General features: G+C 34.9%; 6 protein-coding genes and 1 long non-coding RNA gene across 8 annotated transcripts; 2 read left to right on the top strand and 5 right to left on the bottom strand.

Annotated features, from left to right (window-relative positions):
* Window positions 1-50: 50 nt before the first annotated feature.
* Window positions 51-7757, top strand: LOC124441515 (regulator of microtubule dynamics protein 2-like). The gene is made up of 11 exons (XM_046991995.1): window positions 51-245; window positions 729-1422; window positions 1671-1794; window positions 1958-2060; window positions 3169-3229; window positions 3312-3387; window positions 4287-4364; window positions 5304-5402; window positions 6249-6305; window positions 6376-6456; window positions 7041-7757. Exons 2-11 carry the CDS (start codon window positions 962-964, stop codon window positions 7089-7091), a joined length of 1191 nt encoding a protein of 396 aa, XP_046847951.1. The 5' UTR covers window positions 51-245; window positions 729-961; the 3' UTR covers window positions 7092-7757.
* On the bottom strand, window positions 7687-9675 carry LOC124441519. The gene is made up of 2 exons (XR_006946990.1): window positions 9284-9675; window positions 7687-8490 (listed from the first exon to the last, which is right to left on the bottom strand). It is a non-coding gene; the product is annotated as an uncharacterized LOC124441519 (long non-coding RNA).
* Window positions 9676-10514: 839 nt separating this feature from the next.
* On the bottom strand, window positions 10515-11915 carry LOC124441517. Its single transcript, XM_046991999.1, has one exon. The coding sequence runs from the start codon at window positions 11540-11542 to the stop codon at window positions 10832-10834; it is 711 nt and encodes a 236-aa protein (XP_046847955.1). The 5' UTR covers window positions 11543-11915; the 3' UTR covers window positions 10515-10831.
* Window positions 11916-14216: 2301 nt separating this feature from the next.
* LOC124441998 (UPF0746 protein DDB_G0281095-like) lies at window positions 14217-16360 on the bottom strand. Its single transcript, XM_046992479.1, has 2 exons — window positions 16052-16360; window positions 14217-15551 (listed from the first exon to the last, which is right to left on the bottom strand). Exon 2 carries the CDS (start codon window positions 15540-15542, stop codon window positions 14565-14567), a length of 978 nt encoding a protein of 325 aa, XP_046848435.1. The 5' UTR covers window positions 15543-15551; window positions 16052-16360; the 3' UTR covers window positions 14217-14564.
* A 39-nt stretch (window positions 16361-16399) lies between these two features.
* LOC124441997 (sphingolipid delta(4)-desaturase DES1-like) lies at window positions 16400-18803 on the bottom strand. Of its 2 annotated transcripts, none has more exons than XM_046992476.1 (2): window positions 18627-18803; window positions 16400-17823 (listed from the first exon to the last, which is right to left on the bottom strand). In XM_046992476.1, exons 1-2 carry the CDS (start codon window positions 18706-18708, stop codon window positions 16898-16900), a joined length of 1008 nt encoding a protein of 335 aa, XP_046848432.1. In that variant the 5' UTR covers window positions 18709-18803; the 3' UTR covers window positions 16400-16897. The 2 variants fall into 2 exon arrangements, with proteins under 2 accessions (XP_046848432.1, XP_046848433.1); XM_046992477.1 differs by having other exon boundaries at window positions 18610-18673.
* Window positions 18804-22210: 3407 nt separating this feature from the next.
* On the bottom strand, window positions 22211-24484 carry LOC124442407 (TATA-box-binding protein-like). The gene is made up of 8 exons (XM_046992903.1): window positions 24323-24484; window positions 23910-24100; window positions 23736-23823; window positions 23569-23660; window positions 23380-23443; window positions 23195-23298; window positions 23008-23102; window positions 22211-22550 (listed from the first exon to the last, which is right to left on the bottom strand). The coding sequence occupies exons 1-8, from the start codon at window positions 24374-24376 to the stop codon at window positions 22474-22476; spliced, it is 765 nt and encodes a 254-aa protein (XP_046848859.1). The 5' UTR covers window positions 24377-24484; the 3' UTR covers window positions 22211-22473.
* A 262-nt stretch (window positions 24485-24746) lies between these two features.
* LOC124442406 (ubiquitin thioesterase OTUB1-like) lies at window positions 24747-27770 on the top strand. The gene is made up of 8 exons (XM_046992902.1): window positions 24747-24847; window positions 24975-25024; window positions 25867-25965; window positions 26379-26497; window positions 26575-26659; window positions 26805-26861; window positions 26942-27079; window positions 27379-27770. Exons 1-8 carry the CDS (start codon window positions 24829-24831, stop codon window positions 27589-27591), a joined length of 780 nt encoding a protein of 259 aa, XP_046848858.1. The 5' UTR covers window positions 24747-24828; the 3' UTR covers window positions 27592-27770.
* The last annotated feature ends 202 nt before the right edge of the window (window positions 27771-27972 follow it).

The raw sequence follows: 27972 nt of genomic DNA on the forward strand, positions 1-27972 counted from the left end.
GCTGCGCGTGATTTTGCTTTGATAATTTTGCTTTGATAATATATGTGACGTCATATCGAGTTTTATTTATATATGTTACGTTTATCGAGTTACAATGATACATGTGACGTCATGCAAATTTTTTTGAATGTGAACGGTATAAACATGTATAAACCTGGGAACACACAATGACAAATTGACAACAGTCTGCTTTCTTCAAATATTTGACCTTTTAGTTATCAAGCTCTACCATCACAGTCAGTGAGGTAGGTGATGATATTCTTAAAAAATAACAACTATTCTATTATTATTGCCACAAGTGGTTTATGGATGTAGACTTTCCAATAACCATAGAACTTAGGCTAGTTTTGTGTGTATTGCTAAATAGGAAATTTAAACCATATTAGTGATGAAGCAGAACACAGAACTGTGCATGCCAAAGCTTGATTCATGTCTATTTGTCCTTCTCTCTTAAATAAGCCCTTTGCTCTAATCATTGAAATCGGCCAACAATTAGGATTTGCACGATTCAGCTGGACTCAGCAATAATGAACAAATTTCTTGCCATGGGTTTGCAATGTGCAATATTATGCAATAGCTTCAACATACATATTTACTATGTATTATTGTATTCAATTGTGTTTACGCTTCCTTTGGGATCAACAGTTCCAGGATAAGGCAATTTGTAAGTGAAAGTTATCTTATTTCAAACATGAGCACTTGTGGTTTTTATCATAAATTTTTTGTAGGGCATACGGTTGGTGGATTCCAGGCTCTTTTTACTTGGCTCGTCTTCTCCATCTTCGTTGGTGACTTAGTGGTGGTGCCATTGCTTTGTGCAGCGAAGTTCAAAGTGCAAAGCGTGGAAACTGTGTGACTGTTTTCAATTCTGCTGAAAAGACATTTCCTCGTGATTTTATTTTTGTAATAATAGCCATGGTATTTTTTTCGCCTGTTCATAAAGTAGACGTGACACGTTTCTATGGCCTGTCTTCTCCGCATGTTTGTACGGCTTTTTTTGGCGAAAGTTACGAAAAGATTTAGAATAGTCTTCGGTATGGGTGCAAATTACGTGAATGCCAAACGTTGCTTTATCTTTGGACTTGGCGCAGGAGCTGGTATTGCACTTGGTGTCTTTCTCGCGAGAAAACTTGACGAGCAATCAAGAAACCATGAACTTGTCCGTACTATTAATCGAATGAGGAATGAAATAAAAGAACTACGACTTATAATTGTCCAACACTTTCAAACGACAGCGTCCGATTTTTCAAATGAGCGCTTATTAACCAAAACTACAGAAAGGAACACAAATCTGGACCTTATGGTGAACAAGAATGATATCAAAGAAATGCCACCACAAGTAAAAGATAGCAGTTCGGAAGATGATTTCTTTGACTTTGATGATGAAGACATAGCGATTGACTCAAATGAATTAAATAACAGGTATCTATACAGGTTGTGAAACTGAACTATCTAGATATCCAGTAACACAATAAACACTTTAGTGACTTGTATCTACTGCTCCTGTCATGGGAGTTTTCAACTTTATGAAAGGTAATAGCATATTGCAAAAGAGTCCAAATCAGTGTCTGAGTACTATAGGTGTCTATAAATAGAGATTTGACTCTTGTAAACATTGCATGTTGTGATTTTCTTCACCTGAGCTTGTTATATTGTATTGTTTCAAATAGTCTTCAAGAGAACTTCATCTTAAATTTGGATGAAATTTTGAAAAAATGTGATGATTTATCTGGAAATAAGAACATCAAAGATAATGAAACAGAAATAAATATGTTAGAAGATCTGTTATCCAAAGTAAGTGCATTTTGGTGCAATTATACCTTGTGATTACTCTTCAGAAATTGCAAATACTTCATGACATCAAATTGTTTCCTACTACATCATGATAACCATAACCTTTTTAATCAAAATGTTTTGTGATATATTGTATTGATATTCATCTATCTTCTCTAAACAGGATCCAGATAATGTGGAAGTCTTGTTTAGATGTGCAAGGGCATACAAATGCAAATCAGATCTTGTAGTTAATGCTCATGAAACAAAAGAAGCTTGTTTTGAAGGTATGTAGTTATAGTTTGGCAAAAATAATCTTTGAGTAGACAAGATGTATGTGTGTGTGTTTTCCTGGGTTTTCATTAACAGAAAGAAGAGATTTATGTGCAATAATATCATGTAAAATATTTTGCTTGTTTCCATTTTCTTTAAACTTTTGTTGATGTACAAGAGGAGAAATACTGGCTATCCTGAAAATTATTAAGTGTCGGATGTTGGCCTGCCCACCAATAACTTTAAAAGTTCTGTGGATTATATTTCAATAACTTATTATTGTTTCATTACAAGAAATAATACAATCTTTGGTTATTCCTCAAATGTTTACTGTCAGCAATATGAAATGGAAACATTCTCTTGTGCTGAACAAATTCATGATCAATATTTCAAGCTCGTGCTCTGGCCAAAAAAACACCTCTGGTTCTGCCTAAAAAAACTGCAGCTGTTGCCAGAAAAAACCTCCATCCGGCTAAAAATTTCTTTCTCCTTCTAAACTCCAGCCCAAAGAAAAAACTGCTTCAGATATCACTGCATTCATACATAAATGTAGACGAATCCACGAGCACAATACACAATTGACACCCACTCACCCACAATTTTCCTTGACACACCATACGATGACGTATGAACCAGACAACAAATACGGCAAACCTGACGTTTATTCCTCACTGACTCTGAAGATGACTACCACTAATTTTTTTGAAATGTCAGTCTACATCAATAACAACAGTCCTTCTCAGGACTATACTAACCTGGACATCTACTAACATGTAATGATACTCTCGGGCTCGAACCATTTACTTTATTTCTAGATAATTCTTAACTTTTTGGAAACAATAACCACGTATTTTTTCTGTATTCTTGATCGTGGTTTTCACATTGATTTAGTTGGACGTTTACTATAATTTAATTTTGTTTTGACTCTGGTAAACATGTCAAAAATCCTTCACCAGCTCCCAGCATTACTGCTCACAACATGGTATTTTGTATAACCTAGTTCAAAAACATTTATTTCCAGGAGCGGAAAGCTTGTTTGAATTTTCCATTTCCCACCTTGAAGTATTTAGCATGGTAATTTTAGAAATGGGATTTTACAGTGTTAATTTTTTCATTAAATAGGCTTGAGACTTGCTGAACGTGCCATTGATGTAGCAGAAGATCATTACTTAGCAAGGAAATGGTTGGTTTGATACAAACCAATGAGTGCATTTAGTTTGCTTTGCTCACAGAGCAAGTCTTATTTTTTCATATTTATCATTAAGGTATGGAATCCTGCTTGGAATGTCATGTCAACTTAGGCCATTAAACGAACAAATTACCTACGCTTATAAATTTCAGGTTAGTAGTGTTTATAAATACTAAATGTTTCTCATTGTGATACTTAAGTACCCAGTTTTTGCCACTGTCATCCTTAAGTACCCCTTTCTTGCTACTGTCATCTTTAATTACCCAGTTCTTACCACTGTCATCCTTAAGTACCCTTTCTTGCTACTGTCATCTTTAATTACCCAGTTCTTGCCACTGTCATCCTTAAGTACTTCCCTTTGCTACTGTCATCTTTAATTACCCAGTTCTTGCCACTTTCATCCTTAAGTATCCTTTCTTTATTGTCATCTTTAATTACCCAGTTCTTGCCACTGTCATCTTTAAGTACCTCTTTCTTTGCTACTGTCATCTTTAATTACCTAGTTCTTGCCACTGTCATCCTTAGTACCCTTCTTGCTACTGTCATCTTTAATTACCCAGTTCTTGCCACTGTCATCCTTAAGTACCCCTTTCTTGCTACTGTCATCTTTAATTACCCAGTTCTTGCCACTGTCATCCTTAAGTACCCCTTTCTTGCTACTGTCATCTTTAATTACCCAGTTCTTGCCACTTTCATCCTTAAGTACCCTGTTCTTGCCTCTGTCGTCTTTAAGTACCCAGTTTTTGCCACTTTCATCCTTAAGTACCCCGTTCTTGCCATTGTGATTCTTTAGTATCTAGTTCTTGCCATTGTGATTCTTTAGTATCTAGTTCTTGCCATTGTGATTCTTTAGTATCTAGTTCTTGCCATTGTGATTCTTTAGTATCTAGTTCTTGCCATTGTGATTCTTAAGAAACCCACTTTTTGTCGTTGTGGTTTTAAAGTACACAATTCTTGCCATTGTGATTCTAAAGTACCCTAATCGGGCATAATGTAACAATTGCTGTTTGGTTGTTTCCATTTGAGTCATTTGCTGTTTCATGGTGTATAGGAAGCCATTTCAAAATCAATAGAGTTAAACCCAAAAGATTCAATCAATTATTACCTCCTTGGAAGATGGTGTTATGGGGTATGTCAAAATTTTTGTAGAGTTTATATGGCTGAGACAATTGCAACTGCAATTAAGAGTTATTTAGATCAACGTGCATTTCTTCCTTCGAGTGCTGGTATAAAGGGACCTGCGGAGAAGCCAATATTTTCCACCTTGAACGTATAAGCTAATAAACAAATCCAATGCTTACATTACCGGTTGCACGAAGCCCGGATAGTGTTATCCATTGGATAGCAAATTTTTCAATATAAAAAAGGAGTTCATATTTTTCATACGACAAAGAAGTTTCGTAACCTTCGAAACAATATTTTATTTCAGTGATTGTTCACTTCGAATCTTATATTTTTTGCTTTTTGAAAGGTTTTATAAAAGTTTAAAAAAACTTGCTATTCAATGGATAACGCTATCCGGCCCCAGGGATAGAAGAAGTGAGAAAGAATTCGTGGTGTTTTAGCACTCCCAAAGATTCTGCAGTCCCTGTATAGTCAAAGTTTTACAGGCAGGCGGTAAAGTGGCGTTTTAAACTTATCTTTCAAACTCTCCGGTCGTAATAGATGACGCACATGGTCGCCAAAGTAATCATCTTGTTTGTGCTAATGTGGACAATCAAAGTGTTTGATATAATAGTCTATGAAAATGAACTGCATTCATTGTTTGTATAGCGTGTAATGTGAAGCTGGTTTCATTGACTTAACTTTTTCATTACGTTATAATTATTTGAATGAGTTTAATTTAAACAAATAATGCTCGTTATTTAAGGCAGGTTGTAAGGATGCTGTTGTGTAGCTTTATTTAAAATCACGTATTTTATACCATAGAAACTGAAACTGACCCTTTTTCGTGCACCTATAATTTTTCAAAACGAACTAGAAAGATTGATAAAATATCAGTATTTATTTGATAGCAGTGTTGATACAACAAGCACCATCTAAACTACGCGTCTCTTCTTGTTTCTAGATCGCCAATCTCTCATGGTGGGAACGTAGAGCGGCAGCCACTTTTTTTGGCGAACCTCCAACGTCGTCCTACGAGGAAGCTATAAAACACTTTCAAAAAGTAAGAGTTATTTTTCTTCCACGGACAGCTAATTAGCCAAAATAAATTATTGTATGTATTCAACGCTGTATTCGTCAAAAGTGAAAAACGTGGCAAAATTTGATACTAGACTAATGTTTTAAAGTAAATGTAATGTTTTAAACATGTAACTGTAATGTTTTGTTGTATGTTATTTACGTGAAGGAAGCTAGGGGTCTGGGAACTTTGATAGTATGTCACATGAGGCATAAATATTATAAAGCGATAGGTTTACTTAAGTTCTTTTGCCAATATGGTATGATGGGAGTCCAGTTTTGATGACAAACTCACCCCCAATTTAGGTTAATAATATAAACACAGTACAGAAAAGAAGTCCCATAGAAAAAACATTGTTATAAATTCTAAGCAATGAATCAAAGATAATTCATCGTTGCGCTAATTAGACTTATGTAGTATTTAAGGATCTTCTAGGTTATCATATATTTACAAAAATTGTTTAATTTGTCAGACATTTTTTAAATAAATACATCAACATGAATAACAAACCCAGATTCAAACTATTTGAAGAATTTATTGTAGTTTGCTAACTGCCATGTGAAGAATGAGGTCACTCGTGCTTTAAGAAACGACTTACTCAACCCAATTTCAAAATTGACTTTGAATAGTAGTAAAGTAATTTTCACTATTAGCAACATTACTTGTTGGTAGTTGTCATCTTGTGAATCAGGGTTACTACAGTTATTTGTACAACTGGACAGTGAAGCTCGTCTTCTATGTTGCTTACTGGCTGGACTGTGTAACAAATTTTCTTGAATAGGTGACGTCAGCACTATTTTTGTTCAAAATCACAATGTTTTCATGTTTCAGGCGGAAGAACTGGGCGACGGAACTTCTTCTAAGGGCATAACATTATTTATGGCCAAGGTATTGCTGCTGCTTTCGTTTTATCCCTTTGCGTTGATGACGGTGTCAACCATATTGTACCTTTTTTTAGTGTCACCATAATCTTGGTAATCCTCAAAAGGCTAAGGAATTGTTAAAGAAATCTCTGGATCTTTCCGTCAATAATAAAGATGTACAGTAACATTACATTTCTTCAAAAGAATAGATAAATTTATTGAATGCTTATGTCCAACGTCAAAACTACAAGAATACGTTTTGTTAGTTGTCACTGGGAATCTTTAAAAATGTCGTGATATTTAGTATTTAGTGTTATTTATTCCTTTAGGGGCTGAGTAATAAGTGTAATAAGTGCTGAGTATCTTTGGTAGATTTGAGTAAAAATTTCCTCAGTGACATAGCCACCAGCTGGTGTTCACTCGCTGCTGTACAAAACAATAGATTTCTAAAGAAATGAATAGTTATAATGATGTGGTGTGACCAAACTTACATAACATAACCTAACTTGCGTGCTGTGAGCTGCAAGCGTTTACTAACTAAATGGCAACTAGGTTTGTCAACTACCAAAATATATTTTGATAAATCATTATGACATACGTACGTATGAAACATATAATTTTAGAATGATAAGTTCATCATATGACATTTATTTAGGTTCGCGTTTTTTTGTCTATTGTCTGAATCAGTCCAGTAATTGTTATAAAAACATTTATTGAGTTTCAGTGACATTTCCTACCTCTAACAGCGATGTTTTTTTAGGACCAAACTGCTCACGATGAAGCTAATATTTTACTGACCAAACTTAACTGAGGCTCTTTTGTCGAAAAGATCTTTCCTGACGCGCCAACTTTATCGGATTGACTTGCATTAACGTCAGGTACAATTTATTTAAAATTTTGTCTCTGTGATCTTTCGGGGAAATGGAGAAAGGATGTCGTTATTCGTCTTTTATAACGAAATCTCTGTTTGATCCGTGGTCTGGCGGTTTTCATTGTTATTTTAATAAATAGGATCTACATTTTTAATTCTTGCAATGAGATCCGTTTGCGTTTTCCTGGCTGATACCTCTTAACTTCTCCGGACTTGAAGACGTGAAAGTTGAAATCAAGCGAGGATAATATGCTATTTGAACAATATATACTAGCTACCGAATGGTCGGTAAATTTTTTATCTAAGTTTTAAGTTGAATTATTTGGTATCTACAATCCATAATTCAAAAACGAAATTTGGAATTTAGGGCACCAGTTAAGCTCTTGAAAATTGATATTTGTGAATGGGTATGTTATAAAAAATTACTCATAATGTTGCAAGAAGGAACAAATAATTAGCTACCATGGGTCGAACCACTTAAATTATAAACTACTCTAACCCAATGATGAAGACGTACATCGATAATCAATGTAAATTAATGTCATGACGATTTTATTGTATAATCTATTCCTATTGCATGATTTTACAATAATATTTACATAGAAATACGTCTTTAACTCTTTACTGCATGAATTTTTTTGGATGATGGAAGTCCATCGTGTTCGATGATTGTTGCTCCGAAGCAACGTTGGGCAAAAAAGCGTTAACCTTCCAGTAGGTCTATAATAGATTTACAATTTTCGTAGCGATATTTTTTGTGTAATATTACCTTTACTTTGCACATATAATTTCTTTGAACGTGTTTCATGATGATTCTCTTCCCAAAAGTTTTAACAATCCGTGTAATGATCATTCGCATGTCTTTTCCGGCAATGGTCTTTTCCGCGATCTTTTTTGCGTTTTCTGTTTGGTGAAATAAAAAAGGCCCGGGTTTCGTAAATTGTTTGTTGTTGCTCGTGGGTGCTCGTAGATCTGACGCATTATCTTTCTTTTCCTTTGCTCCAGTTCCCAAAGAGATCTTCCTACGCGATACTGCTCGCGTTTCATCTTTTCAAAGTAGGCTGCCTTCATCGTATCCAAGTGTTTGGTTAGCGACAACAACTGTTTAGATTCGTAATAATTCTTCATTGCTGCCTTCCTTTTGTTCTCCCTTGTCTTCTGCGATTCCAGAGTTGCATCAATTATACCTGGCTCGCGTCTTCGTGGCTTAAAAACTTGCATTTGGTTTCCTCCAGGGTGTATACGTTTTGTTGATGGTGTGAACCCCAACGAGAATTTGTCTCCGATGTTTTTGGAGTTTGTCATCTTACGTATCTACTACAGCTTTCATTCATAAATTCTGTGGATAAATAGGCATTTGAGATATTTATGTCCGACATAGAAAACGAAGCTTCATTTAGGGAACAAAGAGTACGTAAATCAGATAAATACTTTTAAGCAAAGCCAAGTTTCCGAGAAACGAATATTTGTGGTCAAGCTTATGTCTCATACTGATGATACAAGTTTATTGAACGCTTAGGTTATGGTATCGCTCTTAATCAGTAAAATTTGCAAGTATGTGTGATATGGTTTATCTAGTATCTGCAGGTCTTCGCTTCTATATGCGTGCGATCAAATTGAAATGTAAACACGTATGGTCTAGCTTCATAGCAACGTAATCTATACATCTCTCCCAATTTCCCCCTTATATTGTACACGTCAGAATTCGTGCAATGGATTTTGTATGAAAATTTGCCCTGGGAGTAGTTATGATAGAATGTCAACTATCTTGTGATGTTCGTACACAGTTGAGTGTCAAACCAATGTTGAATTTTGATGTGTGCTGTTATGTGTTAAATATGGAAAGAGAACATCACGCCATTGTTAAAATGCAGTAATCTTTCTCAAAATGCACAGATATATTCGATAAATCATCGACAGCAGACAATTTCCATGAAAAACGAATAGGCTTACGCATGCATGCCTTTTGACTAAAAACGTCAATCGCTTTTCTTATCTCAATATGTTAATTTTAACCTGCCGTATTATCTTCTTATTAGATGTTTTTTCCAGCTGCTTTGACGGATTAGTTTCAGTAAGTTATTTGCCTTATAGTTAAGCTTTGATGTTTTAGTGATTCGTCATCTACAAACCTTCTGCTCATTCATCGCAGCGTTTCTCGCACCATGCACCACTTTTGAGATTCTGTGGGGAAAGACGTCACATCTGTTAATTGTATTTTTTTTGTTGTTGGTCTGAACAGGAAGAATATGCTCTATATATTATTCATTAAAGAATTCTTGATGTCCTTAAGTCAACAGGGACATGCTATGAATAGTCTACCAATTTACATAATATTGGGTTATATATTATTGAAGTATATGCAAGTCGTAGACGAGTGTGTTTTGATTTGAGATCATTCCTGTACTGTATAAGGAATTACGTTTTAGCATCATTAGTCACTTCTGATGCGACGCAGACTGTAGTGTATTTGGTTGCCATCAAGTTATTGAATCGTCAACTGAAAACGGGTGTTTTTGACCATGACGATATTTTAGATGTTTAACTTAGACAATGGTTAGAGGAAGTTAATTTCGAGTCGTGCATTCAGTGCAAACTACTGTTTTATAATTATTGAACCTCTTTAAAACAGACGTTGAAACATGGGACAGAACTGGAACGACTGATGAAAGTCGTTTATCCTTACTGTTATCCTGCTGTTGTTGTTTGGGAATTAAAAAATATTGTTAAATCAAAGGAATTATTTATAAGTAGTTAAGGAAAGAGTTCATTACCTCACACAAGCAAGAAAACGTATTTACAAAATAGAGAAATGTTTCAATTGCAAGTTTAAAATAAGTGGGATCTTTGGTGACGTTTATTACCTGGTCGTGGTGAAAATGGATGTTTTTCACGGTTGCCTTGCTCGAGGAGATACAAGGAGAAGAGTAAGCGCTCGTTTGGCGACAAAAGACACGCATAAAAAGTATGGTGGTGCTGGTAAATTGTTTTAAGATTTTACTTTCCACCATAAAGAGACCATCTGGGCAAGCAGTACTAATAATTCAAAAACGCAAAAGAAGATGCCTTTTATTTGCAAAAAATCTTCGTTATGGCCCCAAGAATTTGTTGAATTCCGTTTTGTCGGTGATGACACGGAATAAGAAATCTGCAGAGCAATAGGTCAACTCTTGCTGAAGGAGGTATAATGAATGGGAAAATAATGAAAAGAAATAATTTCGCACCCACTGCATAACGTGGTGGTAGTTCTGTGATTGCTTGTCGTTGTCATCTCTCTAAAGTAAGCATCTTTCTATTTTAGACCTCTCTCTAAGGAAGACATCATGCTTAGGTTGAGCTCTCTCTAATCTTTGCAGCAGTGGCTACAACTTGAAAATGCTTGTTTAATACAAATAAAACTGTGTAAGAGTTCTTTTCATACAACGTTTACTGTATTTATCACAGCATTTTGTCTATCTCGTCATTTTACATCATGCATATTGTAACAATAGATTTGTATGGCGGAAAGTGAATACATGGGAAAATATTTTTATGGTGTAAGGTCCTGTTTAACGTTCTCGTACGTTTTGAAGTTTTTATATGTAGTTGAACTTATTTTTGTATACTCGCCCGAAATATAACATTTAGCTAGCAACTAAATACTACAAATAAACATTGTTGGAGACAGAGTGTTTCTTCTTCTAAGTAGAAGGGTGTTTTTTTGTCGTATCTGTGGGAATTGGTGGCAAATGCATTAAGGTGTGAGCTGATGTTATCGAAGGAACAGTATGTTGATTAAGTAATGCTATATCTACTGTGGAGATATCTTTGGAAGGGCGTTTGAAATTTGTGCAAGTCAACGACGTCATTTCATGACGGTCATCGATTTTTTTCGACAGAATGATACTTAACGGTGCTTTCTTTGTTGGCAAGTTAAGCTCTTTCGTATGAACTTTTTGTTTATTTTGTGAACTCGGCGCCGATCGTAGTCGTCCAAACTCATTCTCGTGTTTACGAAGGGTGCTGTAGCTTTTTCCTTGTACTTCCTTTTTTATTTTCTCTCTCCTGAATTGATCATTTAGTCCCACTGGACTTTTACCCCTTATCCTACTTCTCCTGTTGTTTGATATGTTAGTTCGACTTCGTGGTCTGTTCTCTGCAGCGTTTGAATACAAACTCAATAATCTGTGCTCATTTTGCTTTCGTGGCGTGTTATCATCGAATTGCATATTGCTAAGGCTGGCCTTTTGGATTTCTATACTGTCAATTATGTCGAATGTTTCATCGCTATTGCCTGATTTTGGAGGAGTGTGGCCGGTCTGTAGTTGTTCTTGGTCCGTTACGAACCTTAGTATTAAATCCTTCTTTGCTTTTGCTAAATCATCTTTTTCGCCGGTTAAATTTTCTTCCATATTAAGTTTTCGGAATGACTTGATCGTTTGTGTAATATATTTGGGAAATCTTTGCAATCCAAAGGACTCGTCTTTAAAGTCAAGTGGTTTAGATGCTACTTAATCGCGCGGCATTCGTTTACCCAAGGGATTCAATAAGCCTTCACCATATGTAATACTTATATTAACATAATCCTTTCCAGTCGCCTTTACATTGTTTCATTAATACAGCTAATCTTGCAAGACTGCCATGATTAAATGATTTTTGAAAAACTGCCTTTAAAGCAGGAAATTTTACACGTAGTCTCTCTTGGCCACTACACAGCTACTTTTCTTAATTCCTCAGTGTAAGGTTGTTTTAGATTGTAATCAAAAATCACCTTGGTTACATTATGGCTGGTGGTAAGAACGCCCCCTTTTTAATATTTATTATTCATCGTTATTTATTATTCACACGTTAATTACTTTGGCTGACAAAAACTACGACGATTATCACCATTGCATTACAACAAAACAAATCGTCATCTATATGCACATGCACAATTTTCAATGAACTTAAAAAACTGTTATTAGATAGTAAATTGGTTTAAGACTTCAAGTGACTGTTTTATTGATTTATGATCAAAATGGATAGGCTAATTTTGAAGTGATCAAAGGATCGACTGTGTTTTGTGTGATCAAAGTGGATACTGGTTTTTGAGTAATTAAAGTGGATGAAATGGTTTTTGAGTCAGGTGATCAGGTGCAAAGCAAGCGCAACAAATATTTAAATTATTTAAAGTTAGGTTAGATTCCGACACGTCGAGATCAAGATATGAACTTCATTTATCTTGTGCTAACAAAGTTGTGAGGAATTGCGGACTCAGGGTTTTCATAAACTTCATAAAGAGAATTAAATTTTCTCAGTTATGTATTATGCTGTTTCTGCTGTGATTGACTGTAAGACCTTTGTGGGAGATATTTCCACTGAGTTTATGACAGAATATCCCAATGCATTGTTTCATATTTTACTGTTAAAATCATTCAAGCACAATATTTATTTTCTTGCGACAATAAAATTTGTTCTTGAATGTGTAAGGATCTTGGTATCAAATGGAAACACTTCGTTTGCGTAGATCGAAAATAATTAGTGTGGCTGATAAGTAAATTTTCTGATGTCTGTAATCTCTTAATTGTGAGAACAATTTGATTTTAGCAGCTCGGTGCCTGTGTAATTTTGTATGCGAGGGTTCTTTTTCACCCCAGAACCCATCCAAAAACTAGCGTTGCCTATACAACAACGAGCTTTTCCACACGAGTCAGCCTCGCTTCTATGAACATCAGTTCAAATAAATACGTCCAGATCATAGCATTTAATTGTGGTTTAGCTCAGAATTCGTAATCCTTATTTCTCTTCTCAGCGTCAACTTGGCGAAATTTTTGACATGAGATGATGCATTGTGTGGGCTCTTAAAAACTTCAAGAACTCTAAATTTGTCTCAGATGAATAAGAGATAATGCGCATGCGCCATTCTGTTCTACTGGAGTCATTGATACCTCCGAAATCCGCAAAATATTTAATTAGTTACGTTGCTAGAAAAATGCAGTGTAGGACTAGGGATTTTGCGGAAAATGTTCGTTTTGTTTGGGCGTATCATTAAATACCTTTTCTTGCATCAAACTGTATTTATTTTCGTAAAGACTATAAAATGCCCTTACACCATAGTATTACGTATAAAGTCAGTACTAGTGACTTTATACATAGTCAACTGGTATCCATTTCTTAGTCAACTGGTATCCATTTTGTTCTTCTACGGCCACATCTATTAAATTTTTGCTGTTCCATTGTAAATAATCGACGTCAAACGCTTTCGTTTTTAGAATTTCATGATGTCAACCGTTTTTTCCAGTATTTGCGCCGCAAATAACAGAGAATTTCTCATGTTGACCGGCGTCTCCTACCTTGTCTTTCGAGGAGCAATTCTTTAATCCTTGTTTACTTGCTTTCAATTTGGTATCTTCGTCTGCGTTAACTCTTTTTGTGTGTGCTTTTTTTGAGCTAATGGGTTGAATAGGCGTTGTTTCCTTGTCATTGAGCGATAACGCTGGCAAATGTTTCGTCTCGTTTAAAACTACTTCGTCTGGCGTGTCTCCGCTTTTTTTATCAACTTTTCTACTAACATTTCCTCTCTCCATTGTACATCAAAAGGCCATCTTGATGCCTTATGAAGTCCTATTCACGTATAGTAATTGTTACATGTTTCTACATGTAGATCGTCTAGGTTATTATAGTTCGGAGAAGGACTGTTTTTGTTGTTGTTGACTGACTTTTCGACAACCTTAGCGGTAGTCATCTTCAGAGTCAAAAAATTTTTTTCATTCATTTTTTTTTTTTTTTTGACTCCGAAGATGACAACCGCTAAGGTTGTCGAAACGTCAGTCAACAACAACAAAAACAGTCCTTCTCAGGACTTTACCAACCTGGACGATCTACATTTACAAATATATAACGATACTCCCGGGTTCAAACCATTTACTTTAGTATATAATTGCGTCACCTAACGATAATTTAAATGTTTTGTAGGTGGCAAGAAATTGAGAAATATCTGTAGGCTCTTAGCAATGCATTTGCAATCGACATTCTACCAACATTGTATAATAAAAATTATTATAGAAACACAAAAGTAATTCCCAACAATCAAAATGTTTACGATACTCCCGGGTTTAAACCATTTACTTTATAGTGATTGTGATCATAAGTATTCTATAGCATCAAACACGACTTTGCATGATTATTCCTATCATTATTTACCTGCTGTCAAAATGACCTGTTCAATATATCGTCACGTTTCTTGAATAAGCAAATAAAGATCTGTCAGAGAACCAAGTTTTGGATACTTCAGTTTTGAAGATTATTTCATACAAACAAACACTTTAAGCACCATCTAATAATTTGTTGTTCACAGTACTACCTAAAGACTAAGCAATAAAGCTAGTATGGATATGAACATAACGTTTGTATTACATCCTATCAATGAACATTTTTTAACACATCCGCATGCAATTATTTTGGAAACTGTGTATTTCTCCAGGTGAACTTGTTCATAGACTCTGCGATTGTTGATTCAGTCCAAGTTTTGTTTGAAGAAATGGGCGGAATGTGTGTTTCAAGACTCCTTGAAGGTGCTGGACAGCTTCTTGTCCTCGTCAAACTACGTCTTCCTCCAAACCTTTGTGTTTGTTCCTTTAACCTTGCAATAGTTTCTTGATACGAGCGTTTCCTTTCCCATTCGTTGAAGCTTTTGCTCTGAGTATGCATTTGTTGTCGTTGTTTTGATCGTTGTCCTTGTTGCTCTTGCTCTTGGTGTTGCTGTAGTTGGGGCTTTTGTTGTTGTTCTCTGCATTGTAGTATTTGGTTCTGTAATTCATTTTCCTGCTGCTGATGAGTTTGTCGTTTTTCTTCCCCAGTATTTACTAGTCGTTGCTGCTGTTGCTCTTGTCGATTATCTTGAATGCTTTGCTGTTGCTCTGGTTTGTCATGTTGTGTAAGTTGCTGCTGTTCTTGTTTTTCATGCTTTTCATGTTGTGTTAGTTGCTGTTGTTCTTGTTGACCATGTTGTGTGAGTTGTTGTTGATCGTATTGTTGCTCTGTTGTTTGTTTATGTTTTAGTTGTCTGCAACCGTACGAACCTTTAGGTCTGTCTTTAACTCTTGCCAATTTTGGACTTCGAAATATTCCACCTATTGATGCTGGTCTTGCCAAAGGTAGCGACTGTTGTTTACTAGATAAGATTACGTCACTTTCTCCCTTACCATTTATCTTGTTTTCCTCTTGATTCCTTTCCATACCGTTTGCTACCGGAGGTAAACAACGAATAGATTTCTCTGGTGTAAGTTTTAGTGCTGGATTGTTCTCCCTGTCCTTCAGAATTTTCTCTTGTTTCAACAACAGTCGGAACACTGCTGACGACTCGTCGTCATTAAACCGTGATTTTGGTGGTGGTTTTGGTACGCAATGGGATCTCTTCTCATTGTTATCCATCTCTTCACTCTATATCAATCCATGAATTGAGATGTATATAATTACTATGGTTTTGAATAGGGCGGCTCCTCTTTTAGTAAAACTAATTATATATAGCTGAAAAACGTTATGTAGACTTCATTTAGGTGTTCAGCTCACATGCTCAACGATGCATTATAGGAAGAGAAGGAATTTGCTTTGTTTTTAGCTTTGTGCTAATCGCATAGTTTTGAAAACTTGATTTTACTGTAATTTCTCGAAACCGTCGTAAAATAAAAACAACATTAATTACTACTCGTGCCATATATATTACATGCACTATACGCGTGTTTTTTTCAAACTCTTCTCGCTTTTCTTTTACTATATCTTAATTTGTTTTTTTTCCCATCGTTTAAATGTTCGTCTTAAACGTTCAAATATGACAAATTTTAGCGTGTAGTGTTGCTGTCGCTCTCTTAATACGTCGTAAACAATTATCGTACTTAACTTCACTTTCGTTTGTTCTTCTAAAATTATATTATTACACTAACCTATATTAATACGTATGTGCAACGCTATTGTTCTGTTTGAGTTCCTTTTCATATTACGTCTGTTACAACACATTTCGTAAGGATGTTGATATTTTCCTGATCCATTAAAGGTCTGTTATTCTTAGTGTATTGACGATCTAATGACGGAAAATGTTCATGAGGCGCAAGCACAACAACCTGTTTGAACAGGTGAAAAAACATAATTATCACTGTGTTGTTGCGCTTTTGTTTTGTAGTGTCATGGCGATAAATTGATTTTCAGCATGCAGTCTGAATGGTTTTGTCGATTTTGCATGTGCCTTAACCGACATAGTTTTGAAGTAGTTCACATTAAGTGAATTAGACATCTTTCTGAGAATAGTTTATGCTTATAGTGTATATCGTTTTATTTATATTACATTCACACTGTAAATTTTTGGTCACGTGATTACGTTCATTGTTACATATTAAAAAGCATTTAAACCAATGTGCATTTTCCAACGAGTACTTCACCCTCTTGAATGTAGCAACATTTGGATTGTGTTTGATGTACTTCTACATAAAGTATTATTTCACAAAACTGAATTCGATAAATTTTGCTCCCTCTCTCTTTCCTTTGATATGACTTTGTTAAGTGTTCTTATTTTAGATTGGGGTGAAAAAAATTCAGTAATCCAACACAATTGGAGTAAAATAAAATTCAGTAAGCCAACACAATTGGAGTAAAAAAATTCAGTAAGTCAACACAACTGGAGTAAAAAAAAATTCAGTAAGCCAACACAATTGGGTGAAAAATTTCAGCGAGGCTACAATATTGGGTAAAAAAGTTCAAAAGACTTTTTGGTCACGTGACTGCTCGGTTTTGCGTCATTCTTCGTGCGTTTTCGATTTTGGCTCGGTGTTTTTGTTCCTGTCGATCCGTTTTTTACTGGACCGCTTAATGCGTGCGTATGGATTAATCTCGGGATCGAATATAAAATCATAGAGGACTTTAAGGTAGGAAGAATGATGTGGCAAGTTGTCGTAGAACTCCGGGGCAAGTTCGCGAACCTTCGGAAGCAAAGAACCAGGAATATTGGGGAAATCATGGTGCTCGTTGTGATAACCAACATTAAACATGACGTAATTAAACGGACCGTAGTACGAAAACGTTTCCTGGCCCTTACGAAACATATAATGCTCTGCAATGAACTGTGCACCGAGAGGATGCCATCCTGTACCAATCAATGTGCTTATCAACAGATAAACCAGTGGCATAATGCCAAAGAAGTTGTATAAAATTGCATCAAAAGAAAGCTGTACCACATAGTTTAATAATTCAAGCATTGTTGGTGATTTTGGATTGACGAAAAGTGGACGCAGTCCGTAGAATAGAGGAAGAATTCCAACGTAAATAGCTTTAGTGAAACTGTTAGTGAAGAAACGTCCTTCCCATTCAGTGGGCAGGTCTGGATCTAAATCTTCATCGCCCTGGTAACGGTGATGCTCCATGTGATAGCGCTTAAACGTAACGCTGACAGGTATGCTCGTGGGCAGATTTGCAAAAATTCCGAAGAGACGGTTAGGAAGCGGTTTCCCATTTCCATACGCCATGTTGTGCGAGATCTCGTGGATGGCGTCAAGGATTGCATGGTTTATTACAGCACCATAAAAGTATGTGAGCAGAAAAAAACCTAACCATGATAAATGAGGTACCAAGGGTAACACGAGAATTTGAAGGAAAACCAGGAGTATTACGTGATACTTGAAGTTATGATCAACGACCATCAATTTCTTGATTTCTGGATGCGCCTCTGCAAAACAATGGATCGACAATTACTAGGAAAATGTTGTACGAGATGATGGGTTGGAATCTTTTCTGTTGTAAAAACTCGCTATTTACCTTTGTTTCTTCCCCGTCAATCGTATAAAATCGTTGTTTTCAAATGAGTATGAAAAATAAAAAGTACTTTTATAGCAGCCATGTTGTTACCCTACGTAGGTACCTAACAGCATTGTTACTTTGACGTGATGACGTCAAAAGAAGGACGAAAAGTTCACCAAACGTGAAAGATTCGAATTGCCTTAGTTTAGGCTATTTATTGTTGCCCCATCACCTGCGAAAGGTTTCTGATTCGTGACAATAGTACACAAAGGAAAAATAACTTGTATTTCGTTGTTCTCGAAATTCTGGAGGCCCAATCAGAATGTATTGCTTATATTGTTTATGCCGAAATTTATTGATAATGCTGTTTAATTCATTACATTAAATCTTTTTATCCCCATGTATATTCGTTGATTTAAAGCAATTTCCCCTGAACCATTTAAGATTAGCTTTCGATCATGGTTTTTCGATCATGATGAAGGGAAAAATTAAAATTGTACAACTTTAGCAACTATATATTCAAAGCATGATGTAACGAACAGCATACTTTGACTTTCTCAAAACAAGTAATAAATTAACTGCGCATTTCGCTCCTAGATCTCACGTCGATGATTTTATAATCTTGAATTAATCTTAGTCGAGAGTTCTGTCTTGGTTGACGTGTAAATGTTTCATAGTATACGGCCCCTTTACATAAGTCAATATTGAAACACACCTCTGCTTTTCACTTACTGAGAATGACCTTTCTTCTCGTTGCGTGTGGCTCATCGGTGTATGTCCATTCAAAGTCATTTCTTGAAACTCTAGCTCCCATATTTTCGTCTCTATCAAGTTGAAAAAACTGGCAAAGACAAAAAGATACACGTTATTCTTAATATGATTATATTTTCAGCAATGTTCCCTGTTAGACACCCCCGCGCAATCTACTTAAAATATGAATGAAGTATTTGATAAACATCAAAAACTCTTTTTTGGACTATGCATGGATGCTCTAGGAATGCATGAAAACCTAATATTAACTTGCAAATGCCTCTGTTGTACGTTCATATCCATAACAATGGTGCACAATATACATTTTGAACTTTGCACGCAAACGAACATAAGAATATTCTAGCATCAAGCGATATATTCTATTTGCCGTTTAGCATAAAGGTACAGTGAAATTATTTCAATTCTACGGTGCGTATGTGTATGCAAATGATTGAAGATTCTCTTGAAGATGAGACCTTTGTGTAAATTAACGCATCCGAACTGGACCGAACATGCATGATCAATTAAATCATGTTTCGTGGCAGTTAATTAAATATTTGTTGCAAATTTTTAATTGTTCAGGAAACTACGTCACTTATCACCAATACTCATGACCTGCTTTCATTAGTTTTAGCTTTTTGTAAGATCTTTGTTCTCCTGTAAGAAAATAAAGCATTTACGATAATATCTTATTGAGACGCAATGATGCTTTTGATTTGCAAAACTAATACAAGGCCAGTGGCGCCGCCAGCTAGATGAGTGAGGGGGATTTTATTCATATATTCATGTTTTTCCGTAGATTTATGTACAACGATGAGATTTTTTCAAAAGAAGTGATATTAGAATCACCATTTCGTTTAACTTGGAGACATTTTTTTCCATAATCATAGTGTGGGTCAACAAAGAAAGGGTTTTTATGTAAATATGTTAGGCATGTGAATTGTGAATTAAATTGTAAACGTGTCAGTTATTTGAACTATTTGATGAAATTGAAACTAGCCGTGCCATAAATAGATATTTCAGAAACGATAATCATACAAATTATAGCAACTACGGTCGTATTTAGTATAGAGTCTATAGCAATACATAACTATTTATTAAAAATATGGCTTACTCTGCCGTAAAAGTAGTTAGTATTGAGCAGTGATAATAATTTGAAGCGATGCCGCCTTCATAATGCTCGATCGCATTTAAAGAAAGATCTTCCAAATGTAATTACAAAAGATAAAAAAAAGTTGAAACTAGTACAAACTTTAAAACGATTTTGGTTTCCAATGTTTTTCAATTGAACTTTTCCATTTCACACAAACATTTTTTTCGTTTATTGATTTTCTATATTTATTTTTAGTTTAATTGGCGGATTGATTTCGGTATGTGCTTACTGTGTTTTGTGCTCATTGATGTTGCAGGAATCTTATAGCATCATCAAGCCATGTTGGTTATTGGCAGTTTCTTCAAAAAAAAAATAGAAATCAATCTTCTTAAGGTTCGCTATGGTCTACAATATCTTCTACTTAGTGGGATAAAGCGACCAAGTTTGTTCAAGCATTTTTTTTATGTTGTTCACGAATGATCACTTCCAATATTTTTGCCCATTTGATCTTGTGAAAAAGATTTTTGTGTGCTTCCGATTCTCCTTGATCATCCACGAAAAGGAGAAGGAACCAACGTTGTTGCCCTCGTACGTCCAACACATATCTGAAAATCACGTGATGTCACGTTGCTACCCATTGCGCTTCAACGTATTTTCTAATCGCTTGCCTTTATTGTACCTCATAGTATACGCTAAGTCAAGCAAGGTCGACGTTTCCACCAATCGCACTTCAATGTATTTTCCAATCACTTGATGCCGACGTTGCTACCAATCGCACCTCAATATGTTACTTATATATTTTTGGTACAATTTTACTTTGTGCAGTGTACGAAAACCCGGACATTATAGTGCCATGGTGTGATCGGAGGCTCAGGACAACTTGTTCATTTAAAAAATTGTCTTTTTCTTATCTTCAAAGGGGGAAGATCTTTACCTTGTTGGTCCGTTGAATTGATGCTATAGTTTTTTGCGAAATTTTGTTTCCCATTAGATAATTCTAAATCATTTAATCTATGTGTATTTTCCCAGTTTAAATCTTTCCACAGGAATTGTGATGTCGTGTCTTCAATAGGGAAATCATCGACCTTGTCGTATATTTTGTTTTGTATTGCAGGAAGCAATGGCTGTTTTTTCAACGTGTATGGCACATCGCTCTCTGCAATATTTTTTCTCTCTCTCTCTTCTTTTAGTGAGGCCAGTAGTTCTTCCGCTCTGGCGTTCTTTACCTCTCCTCTCATAAATATCTTCGTCTTTCCCGTTTCCCCGTCGTCCATTGTCAACGATGATTGCCAGCGCAAAAAAAACATTAAGAATTTCAATCCTTTAAATTTTTCGGGAATTTAAAGATTTTAGTTTTCGTTGTTCTTGCACCGGTTTAGAAAGAGGCTCCGTTCGGTTTTATCCCTATCATCTTCGTTCTAACTATTTAGCATGTTCAAAACTATATGACTATATAATAATAACACAACACAAATTTTAGATCGCCAGCCTTCGACGTAGTTAAATAACCGTATAATAACGTGCATCTAACAATCCGGTACACATTTGTTTTTTTTTACTCTTCCAATGAAGACGCACGCAGTCAATAATCTTTTAAGCTGCGTGTGAATATCCTAATAAAATTAAATCAGCCGTATTCAGAACCCTACGTCGCTTCTGTGTTTAATTTGTGTTTGTACCAAATTTCACTGAGAAAACAGTTTACCTAAAGTTCTGTTCAATGTTTTCGAGTTTGATTTGATTATACTGTTGGTATCTTGAATGGTCTTCAATACTAAACCGGCAACACATCTTTTGTATGTTTCTTAATTCTCGTGCCGTAAGTTGTTAAAACCATAGGGAATTAGGCGGCGCAATTTGAGAACATAATCCTTTCATCTTCTTAAAATAAACTTTGAAAATGCTTCAATATTTTTGCACCAATAAGAATCAAAATCTACTTCAATGGCACCGCGAGACTGGAGCAGGCAATCTTAATATAAATAGTCACTTTTTTCATCATAATTCAATGTTAGTGCAGTATAAACATAACAGATCCGTCTGTTTCGTGAGGATTAGGCAACTCTGTTTATAGCTTCTTCGTGCTAATGTGTGCGCGGTTCTGACGTAAATCATAGAGAAAAAAAACATGGATTAAATCTTGTGGTGTGCATCTTAAATGATCCTCCAAACCTTCATTAAAAAATGGTTGAATACGAAATCCGGAAATCTCATTATTGATTCCTTTTGTACAACATCTATGTTTGAGTTGGATCTTGTTAGTGATTTTCTGGCTATATTTGTCACAACAAACTGAAGCATAAAATTTAACATACTCCGAATGTGGTATCCAACTTCAGCTCAATACTCTCAAATATTTAGTTGAAAATGGAAATTTTATGCGGAATAGATTCTATTTACGTAATATTCTTTTGCTGTGTAAAAAAAGTTTATAAAAAAGAACATTTTCGGTTAAAATTAATCCACTATGACGTGCTCTCCGAAATTTTATTTACCTCAGGAATCAACATTCATTGATTTTCATGTTCATAATATAATAGTGAAATATGATATGTGATAATTTATAGTGATCTCCGTTTCGCTAGAATATTAATATGTTAAAAATAACGAGACAACTTAACCAGTCATAAACTCCGTAGAAAGTACATCGGTGACAATAAAACAAAAAAAAACATGTATAGATAATAATTTCAAACAAACGTTTATGTACAACTTTGTCAATCTTGAAGTAACTTGTCATGATTTTCTAAAGGACTTTAAGATTGGATAAATGTTCTCAAATGCATCATAGATTTGCTTTCTTTCCTTTGCGCCTAAATATAATAATTTGTTTCGTTATTTATCAGACGTAATACACATAAGACAGTGGATAGAGTTGGTATCATTCTATAGTACGCTTGCCGCAAACGATCTAATAAACGCCCAGTAATCAATTCTAATGGTTCTAGAGATATAAATGATCAATAAATACGATACTTTAACAACGAGAGGCGTTTATATCATTTCTATCAACTTAGTGTGAGCAAATGAAAACAAAACTAAATATACTGTTTCTGAGAACAATCAACAATCATTAAAATAATGACATAATGGTAACGTGGTGAGGGCATCTATTTGAGATGGGGCGTTTATTAGAGATAGGGCGTTTATTAGAGTAAAGTGCCAAATAAAAACTCATGCTACGGAGGGGATGGGTGCATTAATAAGGTACAGGGCATTTATTTGATAGGGATGTTCATCGGATCACTCTAGGTATTGATAAATTTATACCTGTTAAAACAACTTTCCCAGATACGAAAATTAGTAAAACAATCCTCGGTTTCATCATTCGATATATGAGTCCAGGAAACAATTCTGGCTCATAGCTGCAACATAAACAAGTGCAAAAATTAATTTAAGATTTTTGTTCTTATAATGAGATAAAGAAGTTGTTGCTTGCAGGTAAACAAATCCTTACCTTGAGAATTGGGCATGCGCAAGAACAAGACCTTCTAATCGGATTGGGAACTTCACGTCACAACTCCCCACCATGTTTTGGATTTTAAACTCCGTAAACTTTGCCTAAAATATTGCATTGGATCATGAGAAATTCATGTTGAACTTCGCCTCAATTTTTTTATGAGTTGATTCACAAGAACATACAGGAAAGTCAAGTTTCTGTACAACACGAGCGTACTTTCTTGCTGCAAGCCTTGAAAGATCCTCACTGTAAAGAATGGCACAAATAGTTTATGGTCTGTAATTTTAACCATCAAATTTTTCTGATTATTCTGAAGCCCCATGTTTAAAATATTTCATTATGAGGACAAAAAGTACCATAGAATCATTAACCTTTTTGCTCCCGTACACACCATCTTCCCTGAACTGAATATTAAAGCAGTCGTTCTTGGCTCTCGGATTCTCATGATAACAGCAGCAAATCGCTAATAGTCAAGGCATACAAATGGCTATCAACACAATTCCTACTATAGAGTAATAACATATAATAGAAAGCTTACTTTAGGGTTGTATTCAGCATTCCTGGCATGAAGAGCTATCTTTTTCAGATCAAGTTTACAACCAAGGTTAACTGTGGATACAATGTTCCTGGGGGGAAATGTAAAAGAGATTGAAATTTATATTGTCACAGAGAACTGACATAATTTTCCCTACTTGAGAACTTCTTAACTTACTGAAGCTGTGGTACAATTCCAGATGATTCAACAGACATAGGTGTCAGTGGTGCAATGGGTGTAAGTGGTGCAATGGGGGTCATTGGTGTTGGGGTCATTGGTGTTGGTGTCATTGGTGTTCCTGGGAATGGAGACATACCACTTTGAAATGATGATGTTGATTGGACACTTGGTGGATAAAGATGAGATGTCTATATAAGGATTTGTATCAATATATTTGAGTAAATTGATGTAAACTCAGCAAATTTAGTTAAAAATGCATGATTTTTTGGGACAAGATGCTTAGTAGTGCGTTTCAATTACGTTATCGCAAACAATTGAGTTCATAGAAAAGCTGTCTTTAATTAAAATAAATTGAAAGTATCTAGAAGCAACAGTGGACTAAATCAAAGAGAAAATTAACCTAATTTTACCTGTCGTCTGACAACACTGGGGCTATCCTCATCCCCCTGGTCCATACGCTCCATTATAAAATGTCCTAGTCAATTTACTTGGAATAAATTCGACTCAAACACCGGTAAATGACACGAAAAAGTCTGTTCTTGTGTATTATGGATGGTCGTATTATATATACTCTTACGTACGTTTCCGACTAGTCCGGTATTTTCCGGAGCTTCTCGACATGTCTCTGGTCACTTGTTTGTAAATCAATTAGAACTATAGAAATGCAGTTTTAGGCTTATTTTTTTAAAGAATAGTCAAAAGAGCATTGAAACCACAAGCTTAAATTCTTTTAGATCGCTTAAATTATTCTTAGTGCTGCTTTTTGAAATTATATATATATGCTTTTTCAAATCATCGGCACAAGCCGTTAACTAGGTTTAGTCTTCTAATCATAACTCTCCGCATCTGGCTATCCGTTTTACGTTGTATTTCCGTAACTTTTGTTGCCTTGTCATTGCCTTGTATTGCTCGGAAAATGGCTTTAGAACCACAAGGTTTGATGTTTTTTGCAGTGTAAACTTGTTTGTGATATTTGAAAATATTCTATGCCTCCTGCAATAGTGAACGAATTATTCAAAGTTGTTTTCTGCGAAAGTCTTACGTACTTTTTTTATAATTCAGGAAATGCTGACGAGGCAATAATGAACCAAGTGGAAAAAATTCATAAAGAGGTAAGATTGGTAAATTTTATGCTGGTGAATGTGCAAACAAAGTTTATATAACTTAAGAGTAACAAATGAAATATTTTTGAAGAAAACATGTGGTTGTGAATGTCAGAGTTTGCAATACAGGGAGCTAATTTAAAGGACTAATTTTATTTACATTTTGAAACTATCCCCCTCCACCACCACTTATTTGAATATAGAAATTTATGATTTGCACATGTACTGCAATGTTCACCTTTATAAAGAAGATGAAATCAACTGTTTTATAAGCACATCTCTATTTGACTCTTCTCAAATGGGTATTTATATGTACGTTGCTATTTTACAAAGTTGGAGAGTAATAATTTGAGGGGCTAGTATTCATACATGGACATTCTACTTTATTAGTTCCATTGAAATCAAGTGTGATTAGGCACTATAACATGATTATATGAATACAACCCCCTCCCCCTCCCCCAATTATCAATTTGTCCTATGCCTTGCCATAAGAAATCAATCCTGTAATAAATGTCATCTCAAGAGTAGATGGTGCTACTATGATTAGTCAGAATACACAATGAATTTGACTTTAAGGGTCTGTATTGTTTATTCAACAAGAATAGTTGACTAGCATTTCTATGAATTGATGTTTAAGTGGGAAATAATGTTTGTATCTTAGAAATACTTGAGGTACGTTACTGTGAATAGTAATTTGTTTAGGTTTGCCAAGATTACTATCAATAACTTGTCTAAAGTGGTGTACTTTACATCGTTATTTGTATATCTATAGCTTAGCTTTGAATGTCCCATTATTTTTATTTGATCGGGCGTGGAAATGAATGGTTGTATTAATTTCTACATCATTTTAGATTGCAGATGCTCAACATCTTGTCAGTGAACTCCAAAACATTGCTACATTATCAAATATCTATCAACAAGATGATATTGTGTTTCAAAACAAAATTAAAGCAAGTATCATATTTAAGGCTGTTATTACGAATCTGTTTTTCTCTTGTTTCTCTTATATCAAATAGGAAAATACATGCGAACCTACTTTCCCAGTTATACTATAAAGATTTTATACTTCTATTATGTAATTGTGGTTAGGGTTAGGATTGTTTTTGTACAGTGAAATGTGAAGTTCCTTTCTATTGTCTGTGTTTTGCATTGTATGTGTCAAAATAATATGACAAACTGCTGTTGTATCATTATGAGAATGCTATTTTATAAGGTTTTACTCATCTATTTACCTTCTCTTAAAAAATTTGAATTTGTTTCTTAAAGTTCGTAATCTTAATGGTTATTTTAGTTACATGTCAAAAATTACCCATGCAGTATCATTGCATTGACCATATATAACTCAATGTTTTCTCTGGTAAAGGACTTGTCAAAAAAATATTCTTGCATAAGAACAACTAGAGGAGATGGAAACTGTTTCTTTCGTGCTTTTGGTTTTGCATATTTGGAATATTTATTGAATGATCGTGTTGAATATGAGAGGTAAAACTGTAAAATCAACTTGCTTTATATTTTTATGTTATTTGTTGTGTTTTAATAATTCAATAATGTTCTTTTAGATTCAGAAATTATGCTGTTGGTAGCAAGGATGAATTGGTTGCCCTAGGCTTCCCAGCATTTACGGTTGAAGATTTTCATGATACGGTATTGCATGATTATTGTTAAGATTCAATTAATAATTGCCATTGTTTTTGCCCAAAGTTCGAATTATTTCTTTTAAACCCAGTCACTTGTTTAATTCCTATGTTCTCATAGTAGTTGGGTTTATTTGACAGAAGAGTTTTTTTAGTTTATAGAATTACTTGATAAAATTGGAGAAAAGATGGATGTAGATAAACTGCTAACAGTAAGAGTGGTGCTTTCTAATTTTTCCCTCACTGATATGAATCCAAACTTGCATTGGATACCATACTTTTTGTTCTTTAGGTTTTTCAGGATGAAGGAATGTCTAATTATATAGTTGTTTATCTCAGGCTACTCACATCTGCACAACTTCAAAAGAAGGAGGACTTTTTTGAGAACTTTCTTGAAGGTGGTCAAACAATGAAAGATTTTTGCAGTCAGGTACTGTTTGAATTGGCTAATACCTTGCGTGTGTTGTTGTTCAAATGAGGAAGACTGTGAATTAGCTACACAGCTGTTGTTGGGACTAACAAAACTTGTTTTTGTGTTCATATCTACTCTGTGTAATGTGTTTCCTGTAGTTTAGCTTGAATTCAAGTGTAAGGAGAAAATCATCTGCCAAAGTTAAATGATGTTTTTTAATCAAATTGTGTTGGTAACTTGATGCTTTCAACCTTGCTAAAAATATGTGACACTTACAAAGTGCCACTCGTCTACCTTTTCTTACTCACATTTTGCAGGAGGTGGAACCAATGTCTAGAGAAAGCGACAATATTCATATTATAGCTTTGACAGATGCAACTGGGGTGTGTATAAGAATTGAACACTTAGACAGAAGCGGAGATGACTTCATTGTGAATCATCATGATTTTCCAGACGATGGTCGGGATCCTATGATCACTTTATTATATAAACCTGGACACTACGACATATTGTACAAACATGTGAAATGATGCAAATATGCAGAGTTTTAATGCAACTGTTCATTTCTATCTTTAGTTGTTTATATTTCCATTTTGCTCATGTTTTAATAATTTCAGTTTGTGGAATATGTTCTCTTAGTGTGTGTTGATGTCAATAGGATATGTAAAAGATTGTAAAGTGAAATAAAACCAAATGATTTTTGGAAGTATATTATTATTCAATATGTTTCAACATGTGGACCTTTATTTATCAATGATGCAAAGCTATAATATTGATTTTGGCTGTGTAAACTTTCGGCATTTCGATTGGCGAGATAGTCGAACCAGTTTTTTGGAAAGCAGTGTTCTATTTCAATGTTTGAAGCATATCATATTCCAAAAGTTAAGACAGAATGTATGCTGATATATTCA

The sequence above is a fragment of the Xenia sp. Carnegie-2017 genome, unplaced genomic scaffold (genome assembly GCF_021976095.1).
Source record: "Xenia sp. Carnegie-2017 unplaced genomic scaffold, XeniaSp_v1 HiC_scaffold_20, whole genome shotgun sequence".
NCBI lineage: Eukaryota > Metazoa > Cnidaria > Anthozoa > Malacalcyonacea > Xeniidae > Xenia > Xenia sp. Carnegie-2017.

Coding starts and splice junctions, on each gene's coding strand:
- LOC124441515 (XM_046991995.1), top strand. CDS start 962: ATGGCCTGTCTTCTCCGCATGTTTGTACGGCTTTTTTTGGCGAAAGTT. Junction 1,795..1,957: donor TAGAAGATCTGTTATCCAAA/GTAAGTGCATTT, acceptor TTCTCTAAACAG/GATCCAGATAATGTGGAAGT. Junction 5,403..6,248: donor CTATAAAACACTTTCAAAAA/GTAAGAGTTATT, acceptor TTCATGTTTCAG/GCGGAAGAACTGGGCGACGG.
- LOC124441517 (XM_046991999.1), bottom strand. CDS start 11,542: ATGGAAGAAAATTTAACCGGCGAAAAAGATGATTTAGCAAAAGCAAAG.
- LOC124441998 (XM_046992479.1), bottom strand. CDS start 15,542: ATGGATAACAATGAGAAGAGATCCCATTGCGTACCAAAACCACCACCA.
- LOC124441997 (XM_046992476.1), bottom strand. CDS start 18,708: ATGGGAGCTAGAGTTTCAAGAAATGACTTTGAATGGACATACACCGAT. Junction 17,824..18,626: donor GAGAAGAAAGGTCATTCTCA/GTAAGTGAAAAG, acceptor ATTGTTTTGCAG/AGGCGCATCCAGAAATCAAG.
- LOC124442407 (XM_046992903.1), bottom strand. CDS start 24,376: ATGGAGCGTATGGACCAGGGGGATGAGGATAGCCCCAGTGTTGTCAGA. Junction 23,444..23,568: donor GTGTGTACGGGAGCAAAAAG/GTTAATGATTCT, acceptor CATTCTTTACAG/TGAGGATCTTTCAAGGCTTG. Junction 22,551..23,007: donor TGGGAAAGTTGTTTTAACAG/GTATAAATTTAT, acceptor TATTATATTTAG/GCGCAAAGGAAAGAAAGCAA.
- LOC124442406 (XM_046992902.1), top strand. Junction 25,966..26,378: donor TGTTTCAAAACAAAATTAAA/GCAAGTATCATA, acceptor TCTCTGGTAAAG/GACTTGTCAAAAAAATATTC. Junction 26,498..26,574: donor GATCGTGTTGAATATGAGAG/GTAAAACTGTAA, acceptor ATGTTCTTTTAG/ATTCAGAAATTATGCTGTTG.